General features: G+C 48.5%; 1 protein-coding gene and 1 long non-coding RNA gene across 4 annotated transcripts in view; one reads left to right on the forward strand and one right to left on the reverse strand.

Annotated features, from left to right (window-relative positions):
* LOC125746272 (G protein-coupled receptor kinase 5-like) overlaps positions 1-21,262 on the reverse strand; it is a 34,900-nt gene that overhangs the window by 2,451 nt on the left and 11,187 nt on the right. For all 3 annotated transcript variants that reach the window (XM_049020057.1, XM_049020056.1, XM_049020058.1), the window contains 13 exons: positions 8,211-8,306; positions 7,037-7,149; positions 6,193-6,270; positions 5,667-5,767; positions 5,485-5,577; positions 5,321-5,384; positions 5,050-5,190; positions 3,277-3,467; positions 3,057-3,094; positions 2,309-2,398; positions 1,869-2,077; positions 1,173-1,304; positions 515-652 (listed from right to left, as the gene is read on the reverse strand). In XM_049020057.1, the coding sequence (XP_048876014.1) occupies positions 515-652; positions 1,173-1,304; positions 1,869-2,077; positions 2,309-2,398; positions 3,057-3,094; positions 3,277-3,467; positions 5,050-5,190; positions 5,321-5,384; positions 5,485-5,577; positions 5,667-5,767; positions 6,193-6,270; positions 7,037-7,149; positions 8,211-8,306 (1,484 nt within the window). The remainder of the gene's footprint in view (positions 1-514; positions 653-1,172; positions 1,305-1,868; positions 2,078-2,308; positions 2,399-3,056; positions 3,095-3,276; positions 3,468-5,049; positions 5,191-5,320; positions 5,385-5,484; positions 5,578-5,666; positions 5,768-6,192; positions 6,271-7,036; positions 7,150-8,210; positions 8,307-21,262) is intronic.
* LOC125746273 (uncharacterized) lies at positions 7,680-8,108 on the forward strand. Its single transcript, XR_007398908.1, has 3 exons — positions 7,680-7,885; positions 7,962-8,003; positions 8,040-8,108. It is a non-coding gene; the product is annotated as an uncharacterized LOC125746273 (long non-coding RNA).

Here is a 21,262-nt window from a genome sequence, read left to right on the forward strand (position 1 = left end):
CATGCCATTGGGAAGCCTCGAGACCCAGACAAGATAAACATTTCTGGATAAATGCCACCCACTGGTTCCCAAGAACTGAAATCAACTAGGCAGCGACTAATAATAATCCAGAGCAACTAAAATCTACAGGCAAGCGATGGGCAAGCGTGGACCATGTGTTGAATATATGAGTCTGAATGACCCATGTGTCCCTAAATTGCCCATAAAGGGTGTCGAAGTGCCGTGTTCCTCCTGGGACAGGCTCCAGGGGGGCTATGACGCTGTGTTTGGTAAGTGCCTATGGAAAGCAGATGCAGAGCTCAGGTCTTTCTCATGGTCCTACTGCTGATTCTGTCCTAGGATTTGAGTCAAGTTAGAAGTTTATGATCTTAACTGTCACGCCTCCTGTTGCTTGTGTGTTTGTGGTTTTCTTACTCACTTTAAGGAGTTCTGTGAAGGTGTGTGCATTTGAGTGAGTAACCTTGGCAGGAAAGCTGAATCTGCTCTCGTGACATCGACACCTTGGCCCCCGTACCTCATTCTGCCACGGGATGGAGACACTTCCGGTGCTGAACTTGACGTAGAAGTCATTGTCAGTCTGGTCCAGGTTGACACCCTTGACGGTGGAGAATTGCTCAATGTCCAGGACGTCTTTGCAGTAGACGGCTCTGGGCTGGGGGAACAGAGACGGACGTGGTGGGGAGGAAATATGGCAACACTGAGCTCTGCACCACAGAATAAGGCTTCTACCTCCTGACTCAAAGCATCTTCCTCAACCAACATCTCTGTTTAATATTAATACTAATATAATAATGTACAAAGGACTGCATTCACTCTGAGGCTTATATCCAACCATCCATCCATTTTCTGTATCCGCTTATGCTGTTCAGGGCTACAGGGGCTCCAGAGTCTATCCTGGAGGTTATGGGCGCAAGGCAGGGGATAACCCAGGAGGGGGCGCCAACCCATCACAGGGCTGAAGCTTATATGTGTTATTTTCCATGTAAGTCATTACTACAGCTTGTAACTGAAAGTCACCAGTGCTGTGAACTGACTAACCAGATTACATCTGTTTACTGTGATTCTAACCATTTGTGTAATGTTTGGATATTAGGTTACATGTAAATATATAGCAGTAGTTGAAGCAGCGCCCTCTTGTGGGCTGTTACACAGTCTACGACTCCATTCCTTACATCTGGTACAAATGAAGGTTCCAGCATCCCAGCCTCCAGCCTCTTGAAGTTGATGTTCTTAAAGAAGGGTTGGGCCTTCACGTCCGCTGCTCCACCTGACCCCAACCTCTGCTTTGGGTCTTTAGTCAACAGCTAGGAAGTGGGGGGGGTCCAAAGGGAGGAGGAGCTTAGTGCACACAGCAGGGTTTGCCTCAGCAAGGTTGGGTACTGAGATAAGGTAATGATATCGCATGTGAAAAAAATGCAACGCGCCGGCAGCCAGACTGGGCTGTCAGCAGTGCCAAACTGTTTTTCTGCCTTAAATGGATGACAGATGAAGACGGATAAGAAGCTTAGCTCTTTCCTGGCAGTCCTCACTACTTCATTACGTCAGTGAGTCATTTGATTTGTTTGACTGGATGAATCTCCACACCCGAGTGCTGAGAAAAGACTTACAGTCTCTGAAGTTGCTCTAGAGCAGGGGTGGGCAATCTTACCTAGGAAGGGACACGGTGTGTGCGGGTTTTCTCTGATTGGCTGAAGAGTCCTCACACCTGGGTGTGAACAGCTGACCTAAAGGTCACCAGCCCTTTGCCGATAAGTTTGGCCGCCCCGGATCTAAAGGGCGTGTCTAGCACCACGATTTCCTGTTTTAACTCCGACACCCCCCAGCTCTCCCACCGCACCCCGATGTTCCGGATGCCTCTGTGACCTCACCATCCTGCAGAAGGCCTCTGTGTCCTCGGTGAACTTGTCGCTGTACTCCTCCTCCTCCTCCAGCACCCGGTGCTCCACCTCCTCCCTCTTGACGCGCTCCTTACGCGCGCGGAAGGGCGAGCGGCCCGCCGTCATCTCGTACACCAGACAGCCGAGGCCCCACCAGTCGGGGCTCATGGCGTACCGCTCATTCTTGATGACCTCTGGGGCTGTGCGACACCGGGACCGGGACCGGGACCGGGACAGAGACACACAGGCTTCAGCGTGGCAGCGTTTGAGGTTTGACACCAATGGCCTTCTCGGAGTTCCACAATCAAAAGTTATTTTAAGAAATTTACGTAAGAAATGAAGAAGAAATGTGTATTTTTGCCGCATAAAGGGCAGCTCGTCCTGCAGATGGATTCTTTTAATCCATCCCATCCGGGTAGAGGGTGACATACCCATGTATCCCACGGTCCCCACTCGGCCCCGAATCAGCTCGCTGTCGGGCACCTTGATAGCCAGCCCCAGGTCCGATACCCGAATGTGTCCTGAGCGTCAATAAAACACCACGCATATTACCATGTATACCACCACAGCCGTAGCGCCGCATTTCGGAATAAGTCCATCCTATCCCGGTAAAATCATCTTTCAATGGCTCTTGGTTGGGTATTTTACCATGGACAGGGGTTTATGAGCTACAGTACACCATGGTGAATAACGTATACCACTATGTCAAATGGATCACCATCAACCGTGGAGAAACTAATGTACAAATAATGCCATAGCAAAATAACGAAAAAAGGAATTACTGTATGTCAAGGGGCAATTTTATATTATTAGTATGTTAGAATATTTCATTATCAGGATATTCAGGCACAAACTCTCATCCCAGAGCAATACGGGTTACAGGCTGAGGTTTATGATCCATAAGGTGCAATTCAGACGCCACATTATTTGTAGTATAAAAACTCCTTACATTGAGAAACATGAATATATGAGATGAATCAACCAGATGAATATACATTTCCCTGGAAATGAAATGCTTCATTGACCTCATAAAGGTTCCACCTTAGGTTCCACCTTAGGTTCCACCTTGGCTGAGGTGGTTCCTTACATTTTATGACGGCACCTGAGGAGGCTGACTGTACTTCTGATAAAAGTGATATCTGTCCTTAACTGATTCTACCACCCACTGAAAATACTTACCATTGTCATCTAACAGGATATTCTCAGGCTTCAGGTCCCTGCAGGAAAATATTTGGTCAGTCTGGAGGTAGGCATGTTCGCTTAACATCTATTGATTTACACAAAATGAAATTATCCTCCTTCTCTCACTATTGCTGTGGATTTTACCTTCCAGTGCAGCAATGACTCCTGCTGGCTGGCCATGTTCCTTTGTGATCCCAGGGTGCAGAGAACATCTCACCTGTAGACGATGTTCTCCCTATGCAGGTGCTCCAGGCCACAGCAGATCTCAGCAGCATAGAACTGCACCCTCTCCTTCTCGAAGCCTGGAGTGCCCATGTTGTAGATGTGGAACTTGAGGTCCCCACCGTTCATGATGGTCAGCACCAGACAGAGGGCGTCTTTAGTCTCATAAGCATACGCCAAGCTGACCTGGGAAATGAGGTTAGGATCCCTCAGTTATGCCTGACCACTCTCTCTCTCTCTCACTCTCTCTCTCTCTTGGTCAGTGTCACACTTGCAACTTTCGCATATTTACGAGTCAAGCATTTCATGAACGCTGCCAGGTCTGCCGCTGCATGTGGGTCAGCATTGTGCTCCCCAGTATCAATATTGATAGAGATGCAATGTTGCAAAGCATGAAATGCAAACAGTCTGCATCCGAATGGAGAGTTTGACTGGCTGAATGTCAATAAACAAACCTGCCTGAAATGAGTCCGAACTTTGCTACACGTGGAGGTCCTTCAGCTGTTCTGATGTGTTTTTTCGACAAGTGTGAGTGCACTGTATGACTTAGGGGTCGATTTTCTCCAGCTTTGATCCAGTCTCATGGCTTCTATGACTACTACACCGATGACATCAGGATCTACTTGATCTTCTCTCCCAGTGACGCCTTGGTCTGCGCTCAGATCTCTGCATGCCAGGCTGACAAAGCAGCCTGAATAAGGGCGCAGCACCTCCAGCTTCATCTCTCCTAGACTGAGCTTCTTGTCTTCCCTGCCAGCCCTATCATGCACCATGACATCACTGTTCAGCTTGGATCAACCACACTGTCTCCATCAAGGTCTGCCAAGATCCCAGGGTAATGATAGATGACCAGCTGTCCTTTGCTAACCATATAACAGCCGTCTCCCAATCCTGCAGATTCACTTGGTATAATATCAAGAAAATCTGAGCTCTTCTGTCTGAGTATGCAGCTCACCTTCTAGTGCAGGCACTTCCTACCGCAAGCCTAGACTACTGCAACTCTCTACTAGTAGATCTACCAGCTTGTGCTGACAGATCACTAGAAATAATTCAAAAACACAGCAGCACATCTGATATTCATTCAATCTAAACATCCTCATGTCGCATCCCTCCTTGTCCCTCTTCACTGACTCCCTATTGGTGCTTGCATCAAGTCCTTGGTGCTGGGCTTACAGGTCCATCAATGGGCAATCAAAAGGCTCCTCGAGACCTACATCCTATGTCGCCCCTGTCAGTCAGCAAACCATGGCTGCTCAGAGCTCACCACATGAGAAGGGTCACTCCAGATGGTTCTCTTGTATGACGTCCTGATGGTGGAATGAGCAGCAGTACCACGTCTAGTCATCACACTCCTTCTCTACCTTCTCATCTCATCTAGGAAGTCCTCTACTAGACCGATGCCTCCTTATGTTCTCTGAATGTTACACTTCTGGTTCTCGAATAGTCTTACTAGCTTCTCGCTTTGTTAAAAATTGTGTAGCTTCTGCTCCAAAACTGCTTACTACCTGGACATTCACTGGAAGCTCAGCCCAGCTGCACTCATGCTTAGCTGAATGTTTGCAATGTGCTATTTGCCTCACTTATATGTTCCTTTGGATAAAAGTGTCTGCTAAACATGAACAATGTAAATGTAAGTCTTCTGATGGCCATGGTTGAAGCATCTCCATAACTGTTAGCTACAGCGTGGGTGAATGTATATGAATCTTGATTTTCCCGAGGGGAGGAGATTATCATGGAGGTGTCATGGAGACAGGAGAGGGTCACTCACCACGAATCTGCTGTTCACCTGCTCCAGGATCCGCTTCTCGTTGAGGGCCATGGCTTCACCCTTCCTCTTCTTGATGCGCTTCTTCTCCAGCTTCTTGCAGGCATACATCTTTCCCGTGGCGCGTACCTGACAGGCGCACACCTGCACAGGAGCCCGGAGGCGTCGAGTCCACGTTAAAACAACAATAAAACAACGCTACAGGCGGTTTTCACTGCGAATGCCAAAGGACCATAAAGATACATCGTATATAAAAGAACATGATAATCTTTACCTCCCCGAATCCACCTTTTCCTAGAACCCGGTACTGCCGAAATGTGTCTTTTGTGATTGGCTGTCTGTAGACAGGAAAAGGCCACAGAAGTGAGTGTAACTGGCATCCCAGGTTACAGGACTGCAAACGCAAATGCAGCTGCATGAGAGCGAAGGCAGACTGACCGTTCTAGCATCTTCCACTGCAGGAAACGGTCGAAATACATGCTGTCCTGATAGTCGACGAAGGGGGCATCGCTCAGGTAGTCATGGAGAGCCCTGGAAGGGAGAGTAGGCGAGTAGTGAGGAGGCCGCAGCACAGGGGGCTGGACGGGGGCAGGGGGAGGTGGAGAGGGGCGGGGGGTCACCTGCGGCAGTCGCTGAAGATCTCCTTGCTGGCACTGAGATCCAGGTTATGCTGGCAGAGCTGCCTGTGAGGCTGGGCCACCTCTGGTACACACTCCGGGGACTGCGAGTGAGCGCACACACACACACACACACACACACACACACACACACACAAGGTGACATCAGAAGCTAAGACCATCAACACATGAAAATAAGAACTAGGCTGTTGGATCTTCTTCTTGTCAAAATCCGGACTCTGCAAGCTAAACCTGGATCATTCCTCGTTAAAGTTGTATATTCATTAGGGCACAGTGATGTCATCACCTTATGTTGGCCTTAAGGTTCAGTGTTGCCACGGTAGCAATCAAGAACCCAGCTAATTAGATAGACAACGTTTCTCTTCTCTTGTTGCATATTTATATTGCAGCCAGGGTTGCCAGAAGCGAGAAGCTCGATTCTCAGTACCAAATCCACTATGACACCCCCCCACCCAAGACACATGACTTCGGGGAGCAGGTCCTGTGCAGCACATGGGCTAACGGATACCTGCGTGGTGAGGAACCGCTGGACAATCTCCTCCCCATGGGCCCTCCTCTTCTCGTCCGGCGTCACCTCGTACTCGTCCTGTGACAAGTGAAGTCACCAATCACCATCAGGCAATGAATTTATTGACCAATAACGTACCTGCTGTGCTCCAATCACATCCATGAGACATAGAGGAGTCAGTTAATCACATCGTGGTTCTCGCAACCTTGATGGACAATACACATATCGACACAGGAACTAACACCCCACCCCCCAGCACGTCTGCCATCAGACTCCCACCTTCTATTGTCTGTAGGCTTGTTAAGTAGCAACACAATCAGGTCTAATCCTCAATGTAGCACCTTTACGCAGCCAGGCTCCTGTTTCTCTTCCTTGTTTGTTTTCCATGTGTTTCCAATGCTAAAATGACCATCTTTTGTTTTCATTCCTCCCCACTTGCACCCCAAACAAATTCCCTGCTCGTCCCCCCCCGTCCCCGTGCCGCATGATTCTGTCAGCCGTCCCTCCTAGAGTAAATCTTACATACGTTCCCATCTTATGTAGCCATTCCTGACTGTAGCGGCTAGATAAGGTGGGATAAACTCGTAACAGCTGGATCTCACTGCCAGCAGCTGGACCCCAGATTTATTGTCTGATGCTGACTGCAGCTAATCAGGAATGTGAAGAATGCAGGGACCTTCACCCTTCAGGGTCTGTGCACTGGGGCTGTGTGTGTGTGTGTGTGTGTGTGTGTGTGTGTGTGTGTGAGAAAGTGCCTGCAGATAACCTGCTTTGTTTTGTGTGCCATCGTGTGCTCAGGCCGCCTGCATGGGGCACTACAGAGTAGAACTGAAGGTGTCCATACCATGGCATCCAGCAGACGGATACATCGCCTCAGCCTGGGTCTGGTCTCACAGTAAAGACGGAAGAGCTGTCTGCCAATGGGCTGCTTCTCACACAGGCTGGAGTAGTCTCTCTCTATGACACACAGACACACACAGGCTGGAGGAGTCTCTCTCTATGACACACAGACACACACAGGCTGGAGGAGTCTCTCTCTATGACACACAGACACACACAGGCTGGAGGAGTCTCTCTCTGTGACACACAGACACACACAGGCTGGAGGAGTCTCTCTCTGTGACACACAGACACACACAGGCTGGAGGAGTCTCTCTCTGTGACACACAGACACACACAGGCTGGAGGAGTCTCTCTCTGTGACACACAGACACACACAGGCTGGAGGAGTCTCTCTCTGTGACACACAGACACACACAGGCTGGAGGAGTCTTTCTCTGTGACACATAGACACACACAGGCTGGAGAAGTCTCTCTCTATGACATACAGACACATACACAGGCTGGAGGAGTCTCTCTCTGTAACACACACACACAGCACAGGCTGGAGGAGTCTCTCTCTGTAACACACACACAGGTTGGAGGAGTCTCTCTCTGTAACACACACACACACACACACAGGTTGGAGGAGTCTCTCTCTGTAACACACACACAGGCTGGAGGAGTCTCTCTCTGTAACACACACACACACACACAGGTTGGAGGAGTCTCTCTCTGTAACACACACACATGTTGGAGGAGTCTCTCTCTGTAACACACACACACACACAGACTGGAGGAGTCTCTCTCTGTAACACACAAACACACACAGGCTGGAGGAGTCTCTCTCTGTAACACACAGACACACACACAGGTTGGAGGAGTCTCTCTCTGTAAAACACACACACAGGTTGGAGGAGTCTCTCTCTGTAACACACAAACACACACAGGCTGGAGGAGTCTCTCTCTGTAACACACAGACACACACACAGGTTGGAGGAGTCTCTCTCTGTAACACACACACACAGGCTGGAGGAGTCTCTCTCTGTAACACACACACACAGACTGGAGGAGTCTCTCTCTGTAACACACAAACATACACAGGCAGGAGGAGTCTCTCTCTGTAACACACACACACAATCCTTCTCAGATAAAAAGACTCCTTGCTCATTCGTGGACTACATACACCTCACACTCACCGATGACGCTCGCCAGCCCCACACACTGGCTGATGTGAGGAAAGCGCAGAATCTCCTTCCACTTCTTGCTTCTCCCCTTCCTCTTCCCTCCTCCTCCTGTGAGTAGAGAGGGGTTTCCGTGAAACACGAGCCAATGAGGAGAGGAGTGATTGGTCACCTGATTATCAGGACCCTCCCCCATCATGAAACTGCCCTTGTACTTATTATTATTGTTATTATTGTACGCTATTCCTTGATGTACCCTGAAAACCACAGACCCTCTCAGGCATACAGCTGTCAAATTAGTTTAATGTCACTTTTCGAAAACAAATCAGCATTGATTTCCGGGGCGTGGAGCCTTTTAAAATGGCGAGCTGGTGGTTTCAGTCCAACCTCAGCTTCCTGAGCACGAGTCGAGGTTTCCCCTCATGTTTCAGTGGCCTTCCTGTGGCAGCCGTGCTGTGCATAGAGACAAAGCTCAGATGGTGACTCACACCTGCCTGTCCGTCCTACAGTGTAGATACCAATATCTGCTCGTGTTTGCCTCCATGTCCTTTTCTGGCATTTCCCAAACCCTCTCGACCATCTGCTCATGGTAACTGCGGACTCGAATGCAGTGCATACTGGGACATCACACATGCATGGGAGAACTTTGGGGTCCCCGTGGGCAGGTGTGTCATGCCCTTTCCCCATGACCATTAACAGCTTAGCTGGTTATTGAAAATAAATGGAGGACCTTCTGATAGCACTCAGGAACTTAGAAAGAAAGTCATTCGCTACAATAATTGCAACTGTGTGGAATTTTTAAATTTCCTTATTCATAAATGAGTCAGAAGATTTTTCAAGCATATATTCTCAAGCCTCTGCTATTCAGGAATGAAGTGGCCTGCTCATGTTCCACAATGGAAGGTCAGAATTATACAGGAGTCCCCAGTTAACCCCAGAGCAGGAAGTTATGTCATAACGAGCCCAAAGAATTTCACAGTTGACAGTTGAGCTAAGTGCTGATCACACAGAGGACAAAAGACTGGTTTAGAACAATGAAGATTAAAATGAATAACAACAATGGTGATTTATAACCTCATCACCGCAAAACTGAAAGTAGGTAGCTGCCTGGGAAATGAGTCACTCAAGATAAACTTGGGTTGCATTATGATTCAAGTATGCAAAGACGACCGCTGAACAGCCAGACTACTCTACTAAGACGTCTTTTTATCCTCATTTGGTGGGAATGCTCTAGAACAGAGGTGGACAACACTGATCTCGCAGTGCCGGCATCCAGCAAGTGTTCTGTCCTACCTGAGGGGTTCCTATCTGCCTGAGATCAGGTGCGGCTCATCAGGGACCAGGTAGGATGGAAAACCTGCCGGATACCAGCACTCCAGGATCAGGACTGTCTACCCCTGGCCTAGAGTAAGTGTGTTTCAAAGTGCACTTCTACAACACGCCACTAGAGGGCTCCTGGTAATTGCTCAGACCCTATGTACTGCATTTCCTTTACATCATACTGACATCATACAAACAAAGCCCATGTAAACATGAAAATCACTATTGCAAATACAATGATACAATGCACTCAGGACGCTGTATCTGCACATAAAGCAATAGTGGATTTCTGTCCATTTTCCTTCCCTTAAGGTGGGGGGGGGCGGGGGGTAGGAGACTCCCTGTTGGCTAGCTGAGTATTGGAAACATCAGTTGGTAGAAAATCATGATCATCATCCAGTCTGGGTCAAAATGATTGGCTGACCCCACCCCACCCACTACATCACCTCTAACAGTAAGCACACAAGCCCCTCCCCCCACCAGCCACTGCGCCCTGACTTGGGTGCCTGCACTTCTATACCTCATCGAGTTTTGGTGCTGGCAGGTTTTCACTTATGACATCATGCTCCCTGCTTGAGGAGCATCACTGATGCAGCTAGGCAGGGGGGGCAAGTCACCCCCACCACCTCAAACAGCAGGGGCAGCCAAAGCCGGATTCCATCAGGCTGAACAGTCCACACTCTCCCGACACAGTGTATGCACTGCAGGCCACACAGAACCACAAACAGCACTTCAGCTTACACGTTTAGTGAAAGTAATCCCTGCTGGGCCGCCCCCCAGATCCCCACCCCGTGAGACTGGTGAGGCCTCACGCTAGCTCTGTATCTCACAGCGACCGCTGGGGGAATCCTCTAGCCTGCCACTGCCCCAGGGCCAGGCATGACGGCTTCAGCGGGTCCCTGCAGACTGCCAGGCTGGCACCAGAGAGCCACCTTCAGCAGCATCCAGACCGTCTCTCTTTAAGAGACATCGTGCACTGGACATTTTTATTTTATTCGGGTTTTTGCCAATTTCTACATTTGTCAGAGCTAAGTGATGATTTCTGTAACGCAGTGTGACACATACAGAGTAGGATCAGCCACTCTGTGTCACATATCACTGTGCCCCCCCACATGGTGACACCCCACTCAACCACCTTTTGACGAGGGGGTCTTGTGTCAACAGACCTGTCACTGCCGACGCAGGCTTGGGCTGTTCATTCACTCCAGTCCTACGCTGTCTGTCTTTTCTGGTCCCCAGCGTCAAATTACAATGGGACACAGGTGTCAAACTTCACCCCCTGCATCATCAGCCCCTCCCCTTCCATGTCAATCACAAGCAGGACACACCCACCCCACATCATTCAGTTGGTTACAACATCTCGCCCCAGGTCCACGGGCAGCTGTCGGGCCGAGCCTGGGATCCAGGAGCAGTTCGGCAGCCACTTGGCTCCATGTCTTTTGTACAACTCTCCAGCACAATAATCTCTCATTTAAAACCACAAAAATTTGAAATCCGATGTCTTCTGCGAACAGGGAACTACTCCTCCGGGCCCCAGCTGCCTTATCTCTCGGCTCAGCCACAGACATAAGTGTCACTTGCATGCCTGGATGGGGTTTGTGTGGGTGAATGTTGCTACACAGAGAGGAAGACCTAACTGTACTTATCCTTTTCTCACGGTTCCTTTCAGCCTGCAGCGGCTCATTCTGTGTCGCTGGCCGCCCCCCTGCTGTGGTCCTGCAAGCCGACAGGCCGCTGCCAAACCACTCCGCCTCGCGCTTATTAAACCGACAGCCCTCCGCTCGGCGTGCAGGAATCTGCGTCATTCAGGAGACCTGAATCCTCCCCCACGGGAGAAGCGGCACTCACAGCTGCTCAGCGTTACGTTCGGAAGTCTCCAGGAAGAGGGATACACCCGTCTTTCCATTTCCCCCCCCGAAGCAGAGGGCGCAGGGAGGGGGGACACTCCGGGCAGGGGGGCGGCGAGAGGGCTACGGCCACAACAAAAGAAAAACATTTATGCGACAGCAAGTTTAAACCTTTGTTAAGTGGAGCTTTCAGTCGTGAGGGTTTCACCTCCAGGAACCTCGCATGCTGGAGGACGGACTGGAAAATGTGAATCAGCGAGCAGGCAGACGATCGCTGACATACTAAAGGGGAACATGTGTCTGTAAAAAAAAACGTAATTAGCTAAAAGTCTTGTGTTTTGTTTGGTTACTTATGGTTAAGATTAGGGCTGGGGGTGGGTTACGGTTAGGGCTGGGGGGGAGTTAAGAGTCACGTTGGGTTTAGAGTTTTTCCCTGTAGAAATGAATGGAAAGTCCCTACAAAGATGTGAAAACCTAAACTCTGTGTGTGTGTGTGTGTGTGTGTCTGTGTGTGTGTGTGATGTGGCAAAGGGGTGACACTCCTCAGTCACAGACCCAGGACCCCCCCGACCCTCTGGCACCAACAGCCTCCTCGGGCAGTTTGCATGATGCACTGTTTATCCAAAGCATGGCTGGCATTGATTCCGGGGGGAAGGTACAAAGCAAATAAATGGGAGCCCCTTCCTCGGAACTGTCGGAGTGTGGCACAGGGGGCAGTGAAGACCCCAGCTGGATTGTAGTACATCCACATTTCACAGAAGATCCTTTTCAGTCCCTTTTTAAGGCATCCTTACAGATACTCCCCTCTGTTTACTTGCTGAAAAAAATGTGTACTGCAATCATTAAATTCTCGATGACTACTGCCATCCCAGCCGGACAACATTTTGAAGAAAAAAACAACTTCTGTCTGAGGAGACCCTGTGAGCGTCTCACCACTGCAGGACAGGTCAGCCTCGTATGCTTTATAAATGCGTCCACACGGATCTGAGGTTCAGAAATCCCGCAAATAGCTGGAAACGCCTACGGCGGTATGGCCGTCCTGTCCCGCTTGAGTCTGACATTCCGTTTGTGTTTCCCCTTGCCTGGGTAAAGAAGCTCCTTGTCAGAGTGAGGAGAGGGGACAGCGAGGGCAGGGAGCTGAACTGAGATCAGTGGGCCATGTTGAAAAGCCGCCTATTTGAGGATTCAAAGCCCAGCCTATACCTCAAGCCCATAATTAACCAACCGATGGCCACACAGATATTTGGCTTTGAGGTCCTCCAAGGTCTTCGCATGCTCCCTTAATGCAAGCTCCATCCACCAAAATGATTTCCGTACAGCCTCTTATTTTCGAGACACTTGTACATTCACCTGACCTAGGCCATGCAGGTGCCAACAAGTGAGCAAAAACTCATATTTCATTTACCAGGACTGAAACTGGACAAAAAATTAGGCCACCTTCTAATCCTTTATAAAATCTCATGACAAGTACAGGCTCTCCCGGGGTTACGATGGGCTTACATTCCGATAAATCTATCCCAAAGCGAAAATATCGTAAGGCAAAAATGCGTTTTGATACAGTACACTTAACCTAAAAAATATCATAGCCTAGCCTAGCCTACCTTAAACATGCTTAGAACACTAGCCCACAGTTGGGCAAAACCATTAAAACAAAGCCTATTTTAGTGCTTAATATCTCATGTAACTTACTGAATAAAGCCCTGAAAGTGAAAAGGATTTACTCATTGTGAAGCTGAAATATCGCGACATGGACCATCGTAATCCGGGGAGCATCTGCACATTAACAATTTGCAGCAAAAAAATTATGACATTTCTGTTCTGGCAAATTAAATAGGTGAGAGTAAAAAGAGAGTTACTGGTCCTTTCATCAAATGAAAGATCATATCAAAGATGACCTCAGTTTCTCTTTCCTGATGGGCATTTTGTTATTGTGCTATTTTGATAAGGAAATAATTAAGGCATAACAATGGTGAGTGCTGGGTGGGCCAGGCCACAGTGACCTGAGACTTTGAAACGTACAGTGGATGGAATTACCGTATGTTGTCAATTACTGGCTGGTTTAACCCAACAGGAACCAATAAAGTAACCAGTGGGAAGTGGGTTAAACCAATCCATTACTGAGAGCACTGGATGATCCCGCCCACTTGGCTTTCAACCCCCCATGTCTCCCATTACTACTTAAAACCCAGAAATGTAAGAAAAATGTAAATAACACGTGAGACTCTTTCAAGACGGAGCGATGAGCTTATGGTTCTTGGCTGGGAACCCTGAGCCCAACATGTGGATCCAATAAAAACATGGAAACGGTAATTATTCATCTCTGGGAAATGTTCTACCGAAGATATGCAGAATCCCTCTGGGAATTACACTATGTTATGTTTAGTTCCAGGAACAGAGACACGTAAACTGTGTTACATAGCACACGATCCTCTTCCTTCAGGAGTTTCTTCAGGAAACTCAACATACATAAGAAATGCTCCAGAAAGATTCTGTATTGTCAAATTATACATGTACATTGTTGGATTCGCCGCCTCCCACACACACGTAGACGTCTAACCTTACATGTGAAAGGGCCGTCAAGGTTCCCCCCCCCAATGTCTCGCCTATCTGAACTACACAGCTCTCCTGAATTCACCTTCCTCCATTCAGGGCTCGTCAGCAGAATTCAATACATGCATGTAGCTCAGCACATCTGCAGATTAGACAGGTTTTATTAAATCCCAATTTGAGATTAAGGACGCACACGTGGCTAAACTATAATATTTAAACGAGTGTTTCCCAATCCATATATAGCCAGACCACAATTTTGTTCCCGGGAAAAACATGGACGACTGTGGGTCATGTGACTGTGGGTGCCCGAGCACTGGATCAGGAAACACTGATGTAGGAAGTAAAACACTGTTTTCATAATATTTATATTTTTGGGGTAGTTCAGTGAAAAGCACTGTCAGATGAAACCTTCAAGGATTCTTGTTTAAGTCAGAAACACAGCTGTAAAATGAGTTTCTTCTGGAAAATGGGGAAAATGGGACATGCAGGCTGGGTGACCAGTGGCCTGCACTGTGAAGCGGGTTCCTGTCTTATCGGGGTAACCTGTCAGATTTAAGGTACCACAGTTTAAATGGGCTTCATATTCGTTCACTTACATTTTACCCAAACTAAAATCCGACAGGTTACCCCGATAAGCCAGTAACCCCGCTTCGTAGTACAGGCCCCAGGTGAGGTTTTGTGCACGTGCTCCCCCCACTCATCCCACCCCCCATCCTGAATCATCAGCATTGTGTAGATGGGCTTCCTATAAAAACTTGCTCAGGAAGAGCATCCATTTTTTGACACATGAGTTATGAAGCAGCCAATTAGAACAATGCATTAATCCATCCATCCATCCCTTTTCCAAACCGCTTATCCTACTGGGTCGCGGGGGGTCCGGAGCCTATCCCGGAAGCAATGGGCACGAGCCAGGGAACAACCCAGGATGCCCATCGCAGGGCACACTCACACACCACTCATTCACACATGCCAATGCATTAATGACTTGAAAAAATAAAGGATTTTAAATACTGAGAAGGTGTCAATGCAAGTCTTGCTTGCAGCTTTCCAGCTGGGATTTGGGCTTTGCAGCGCGGTAAATATACAAGTTGTGCTGTAAAGCTGATATGGAGCGCACTTCCGAAAAAGCACAGATAGAGCATGGTGGCAGACGTGCTCCCACAAGGGGGGCGGGGGGTGGGGTGATGCATTTTGAAACTGCGAAGTCAGGGAGGAAAAGGAAGTAGTGGACGGGGGTCTGAGATAGGCTCCCATCATGCACTGCTGCTTCAACACCGTGGGCTGTATGAATATTACATGTGGCTGTCTGCAGCATTTAGCTTAGGCCCCTGAACCTCTGAGGGGCTCCACGGGAAACCCACCGCAGAGCTCTGCAGCATTTAGCTTAGGCCCCTGAACCTCTGAGGGGCTCCATGGGAAACCCACCGCAGAGCTCTGCAGCATTTAGCTTAGGCCCCTGAACCTCTGAGGGGCTCCATGGGAAACCCACCGCAGAGCTCTGCAGCATTTAGCTTAGGCCCCTGAACCTCTGAGGGGCTCCACGGGAAACCCACTGCAGAGCTCTACTGCTATAGGGGAGCCCTTAGGCTCAGTGGATGTAGCTTGTTGCATTTTAGTTGATTATTTCCTGCTCTTCTCTAAAGAAACCTCTAATCCATCCATCCATCCATTTTCCAAACCACTTATCCTTGTTGGGTTGCGGGGGGTCTGGAGCCTATCCCGGAAGGTACGGGCAGGAGCCTCTAATTCCCTCCCCACCAAATATTTTACTGTGATACAATGCTGCTATACCGGGTTCCAGCCCAGGACCTGAACCAGCAGGCACCCAACGAAAAAGTTCATGCTATTTATCACCATACCGCTCATAGCTTTTATTCTGTATGTTCATTTACTCATTAATTCATTAACTCTAACTGAGTGACTGATTACTCTTACTAATTAACTGTAAATGAGAGTGATTGTCTTTTCATGTATGTTTCCATGGGTCCTCGAGGACCGATTTGCTCAAAGAAACAACCATATTCAGGTGTGTGCGTCACGCACAGTGTCATCCTATCGGGCTTGTAAAAGCCTCATTTCCATAACATAATGACCCCCCTCCTCTATGTGACACCCCAGTCATCTCACTGCGAGCAACAGGGCTTTGCAGAAGGAAGGCAGTGGAGCAAAAAAATACAAATGAGGAAAAGCAAAAACCTGCGAACGCTTTCCCAGCACCGACGTGCAAAGGATGAAAAAACCGAGAGGGTAACAGGGTGGCGGTGAGTCACGGATGTGGCTGTAGGTGAGGTTGAATCCTGTGAGAAGTGTGGCCTGCTTTCAGGCGTCTCGCATCGCAAACCGACGCCCCCCCCCCCCCAGGTTGGACGCAGCCACATCCTCAAACAAACGGCTCCCATTTACTCTCTTTCATCAATTCCTGAATTTTCACAGCAGCAGCACCCATGCAGGAAAGACCCCCCCCCCCCCCCACATCGCGGTACCACCAGGGGGGCAGGTATTGAAAAGGGGGGAGGGGCTTCCTTCTACAACATGCAAGAAATACCCCAAAAGCTGCTCCCAAGGGTTACATCTGCTCAGCGATGCATTAACCTCTGCTGTGTTTGAACCCCATCAGATACGACTGGACCGTGAAACTGAACACATTTAAAAAGCAGTTTTATAGGAACCCCCTAAACAATGAACTAGGGTGTTTTAGCATTTGACGGCTGCACAGGGCTACGGCCTGTGTGATACTTATCAGATTTATCACAGCATGCAGCTCAGGTGAGGGCACCCAGACGTGATCCCTGCTAAAAACAAGAAGTGGCAAAGACCAGTACAGCTGGTTACCAGCATGACCGGCATAGTGCAATGCTGGTTATACCAGTATATATTTTGTTTTGGTCCACCAGCCACACCAGCAGCAAACCAGCACTGACCAGCATGGAAATCAGTCTGAAGATGAATTTTATTACATGAACCAAATCTGAAGCTACCACAAGACGTATTGAAAGAAGAGTCCTTGGTTATATCTCTCCATTATGACATTGTATTGCAGCCACGTCATTTCATTATCATGCAATAGGCATTTGATTGCTCTTCCCTGGTTTACATGTAACGATGCTGTTCCAGCGAGGCGACGTTCCGTCCCTCCTGGTAGTGATTCCACAGCACACGATTGCTCATCTGCAGCATCTGAGGACAACTCTTTCTGTCTAGGTTATCAAGGAGAGTTACTGCTTTTTGTGTGTTTCTGTGTGTTGGTCGTCCAAATGCCCCCACAATGTGATAAAAACCTGTTATTTGATGTTGTTGGGACCATTTTTCCCACAAGGGGAAATTCAGTGTTAAAAAATCTAAAAATGCCAGAAGTCAGAAGTCTTGTATTTTGTTCAGTTACTTGTAGCTAAGGTTTGGGCTGGGTGGGGTTAAGGTTTCATGCTGGGATTAGAGTTTTCTCCATAGAAATGAACAGAGAGTCCCCACAAAGATATAATTACAAACCTGTGTCTCTCTCTGTATGTGTGTGTGTGTGCATGTGTGTCCATGTGTGTGTGTGTGTCCGTGTGCGTGTGTCTGTGTGTGTCCATGTGTGTGTGTGCGTGTGTGTGTGAGTGTGCACGTGTGTGTGTGTCCATGTGTGTGTGTGTGTGCGTGTGTGTGTGCATGTGTGCGTGCGTGTGTGCGCGTGTGTGTGTCCGTGCGTGTGTGTGTGTGTCCGTGTGTGTGTGTGTGTGTGTGCGTGTGTGTGTGTGTGTGTGTCCGTGTGTGTGTGCGTGTGTGTGTGTGTGCGCGCACCGTGACCTGAGCATGCCGGCGATGGGACTGTCCCAGCGAGAGACTCAGGTGTGTTGTGTCTCTGCAGGAGTTGCTCAGCCATTCTTAACAACATGGGGACGGTGCTATAACTTCCCTGATCTAAAAATACACCTGACGTGGAATGTGACACGGCCCGGAATCGCCGGCTGGGTGTTATCTGCACACCATGCATGCACTAAATTTATCTGCCTGGGGCGGGATTCTCCCTTTACGACACGTCCTCCTCACCTCCTTTATCACTAATTCTTTGGCTGGGTAATGTGAATGATTTCCCTGATCGGCTGTTAGGTCAGTAAAGCCCAACAACACAGTGAGTTCCAAGTTCTGACCAGAAGAGTCTGGATCCAGGTGTCCAGATCCTACCATCCACATGCAGGCTGAAGTGTCAAAGTCTGGATTTGGTTCATGCAAGCATGTGTTGCCCTATTACCAGAGATCTCTTTCCTTGGGTCCCATTTCCATACATCCCAACCTTGGAGATCCCTGATGGTCCACATTTTTGCTCCCTCCTACATCCTGCCAAACATGCTCTGTAATGCAGGTTGACTGGAGAAGAGAAAGCAGGGGTAGACAGTGGTACCACCCATTTGAAGCCTTTCCCTCTAGCAACACCATCAGCCAGATAATTGCCTAGGTGCTGCTGCGGAACCAAGCTGACTGGGCCGGAGAAATCCCCCCAACCCCTGACCCCCATCTCCTTCTCAATCCTTAGAGACCACCACCCTGGAAGGCTACAGAAAACAGCGGCAAAACTGCTCCGAGCCGCCAAACGCCTAACACTGTGCCAGCCAAGATGCAAAAGGGAATCCACTTTCCGGCCATTTTCCTTTCAGCGCAAAACAGCACGATCTGCTTCTTCGCAAAGCCGCACAACATCCTGGCCGTTCCTCACCATCGACGCGCACACTGGAGATAACGCCTGAGCCCAGCCCTCCTATCGACCAGGAGAACTCACAGCCAGCTCACACCGACGCTGTCCACGTCAGCCGTGAAGACAAAGACAGCCACTGACACCATTACAACTTCCCACCAAGAACATGCAGCTCACCATCATGGTGCGTGGCTATGAAATGGAAGGGTGGTTGTTTTGTGTGTCCAGATGGTACAAATATCTGCTGTAACCCGTTCAGAAGCAAAGAAAGGAGAATCAGAGAGAGGAGAGGGAGTTAACTGGATTAGCTGGTCAGCCCCTACAGCTCCCCTTCCAGCTGTTCTCCATTTCCTGCACCCTCCCTCCACCTCCTCATGCCACTTGACATCACCCCCCCCCCCCCCCCCCACACACACAAGTGCCCCACTCCCCCATGATCCATACATGGTGCGTCTCCATAACTACAGAACCCAGCCTATAAGAAACTAGACTGAAATCCCAGAATGGCATCCAATGCAACAATGCCCCCCCCCTGTCTTATATGCTGCTTTTTACCCAGAATCCTCAGGCTGTGCATGTTCATAGGCAGTTCTGGGTGTGCTTGCATGTCCGTGTGCAAAATGCTCAACTCTACCGTTTATTTCTCATAAGCAGATCAGATTTTTATAAAAACACCTCTGATTTTTCTAAGTACCACAGGCAAGGTGTGTGTCCCCTTAAAACAGAGTTTCCCAACCCCGTTCTCGGGGAACCCCAGAGGGTCCATGTTTTTGGTCCCTCCCAGCTCCCTACCGGAGTGAGCAAAAAGACGAACTGTCTGGGGGTCGCGGAGGACTGGGTTGGGAAATGTTGCCTTAAAAGATGCAAATATAACTTAACCGCAAAGCATTATCCAGCCTGATTATATAACAGATGAATCAGAGAAGAGAGCCACACTGACATGACTAACACAGGGTTACATGCTCATAGTTGTAATCAGTACTGAGCTCCCTTTATGTGAAAATGCAGGAATCTGCCTGCTGATCCACTCACTGGGTTTAATTCTCTTTCCAGCGAAAACAGGCCCCATCATCGCGTCCCCTCAGACCCTTACGAACAGGGTCACGGGAAATGTCACCCAACCAAAAAAATTTGGGTATATACCAATTTCTCTCTCTCTCTCTCTCTCTCTCTATCAGTTTTCCACAGGGACTTCAGCATCTTCTCTGAAAGGCAACTTTCCGCCCAGTCGATCTCACTCATGGTAAGCACATGCTCTCATTACCAGGAAACGTTTTCTACTTCGTGAACTCCAGGCCAGGAAGATATGGTGCCCACGGGTCATGCCCCGTGTTGTGAGTCAATTTATTAATACATTGCAACACCTTGTAGTCCAGGATTATCTTTAGGAAAAATAAAAATTCCGCCTGCATTTCGTTATCCAGCAGCCAAGGAAAATATTTAGCATTTGCTAAGTAGCTGGTAATATTTTCTGAACCTTAAATCGTGTAACACTTTGTATTTTTCCTCATCTTTACGATCTTCTACTGATGGGACACGCTGTTCATTTCCTACTGTTTTCCTTTCCACGTCCGCTACCTTTCTACCAGCCAGTGGTCTCCTATGCCTTCTAATTACACTCCCTGTTTTCACACAGTTTTTACGCATTTCGCTCTTTGACACTCTGGGCCAGTCAGGTCAATGTTTATGTGGATGGAAAGTAAACATCCGTCCATTTGTACATCCATCTGTCCTGCATTCTGCTTATCCAGTAGAGGCACTTCCCACTCCGGTCATCAGTTACCCACAGTCAGTCCATGTTTTTGATCCCTACCAGACAGAATGCATTGTTGTGGACTGTCTGTTTGGGAGCTCAGAGGGAGCATAGATGGACTGTCTATGGATTCCTCAGGACCGGATTGAAAAACACTGCAGCAGGGGGTCAAGATGAGGAAGGAAATGATTTTCTGTATGGGTGACTGACCTCTTGACTTTCACCATAATGATGGGTTGCGATAAACACAACGGAATCATATCTGACACGTAGATTGGGATGGTTATTCTCTATATTTCCTTGTTCCTCATTAAGTTCTTGCCAGCATCTACTGGGAAATAAAATGAAGCAAATCTGGAATGAAGAAGATAAGGGTATTTCAGAGCCTGATTTTCCAACAGACCCACATTCCAGATCGAACGATTAGAAACCGCGTCATTCACGGAGCTGTGACTCTTACAAAAGAACTCGGAAAACAGAAAGGGAATAACACAGCCATGGAACAGCACAAACCCTCAGAGGAGACTGAGAACTTTCCTATGGGTTCCTACTGTCACTAAGGCAACAGGTAACATACATTGTAAAGGAGGTGACCTTGTGATTGCATCTTCAAATTCCGGAGAGAAACCTGGCTATTTGTGACCTTGACTAGCTAGAACTGCAAGCTGAGTAGATGCATTCACCCCTCCATCCTTCCATTTTCAAAAGCCACTTTTTCACACTGTAAAGTGAGAGTGAGAGGTGTAAAGTATGGTATGTGCTGTATGAGAGAGCAGCCCGTCACTCACCCACATACACAGATAAATTCAAGTGTGGGATTTGAACCCAGAGCTGTGAAATGACAACATGTCAAGTTTTTTTCTTTTTTTCTCAAGTGAACAATAATGATAATAATAATAATAATGCAACCTGAGACATCTGAGCT

This window comes from Brienomyrus brachyistius, chromosome 7, assembly GCF_023856365.1.
Source record: "Brienomyrus brachyistius isolate T26 chromosome 7, BBRACH_0.4, whole genome shotgun sequence".
Lineage (NCBI taxonomy): Eukaryota > Metazoa > Chordata > Actinopteri > Osteoglossiformes > Mormyridae > Brienomyrus > Brienomyrus brachyistius.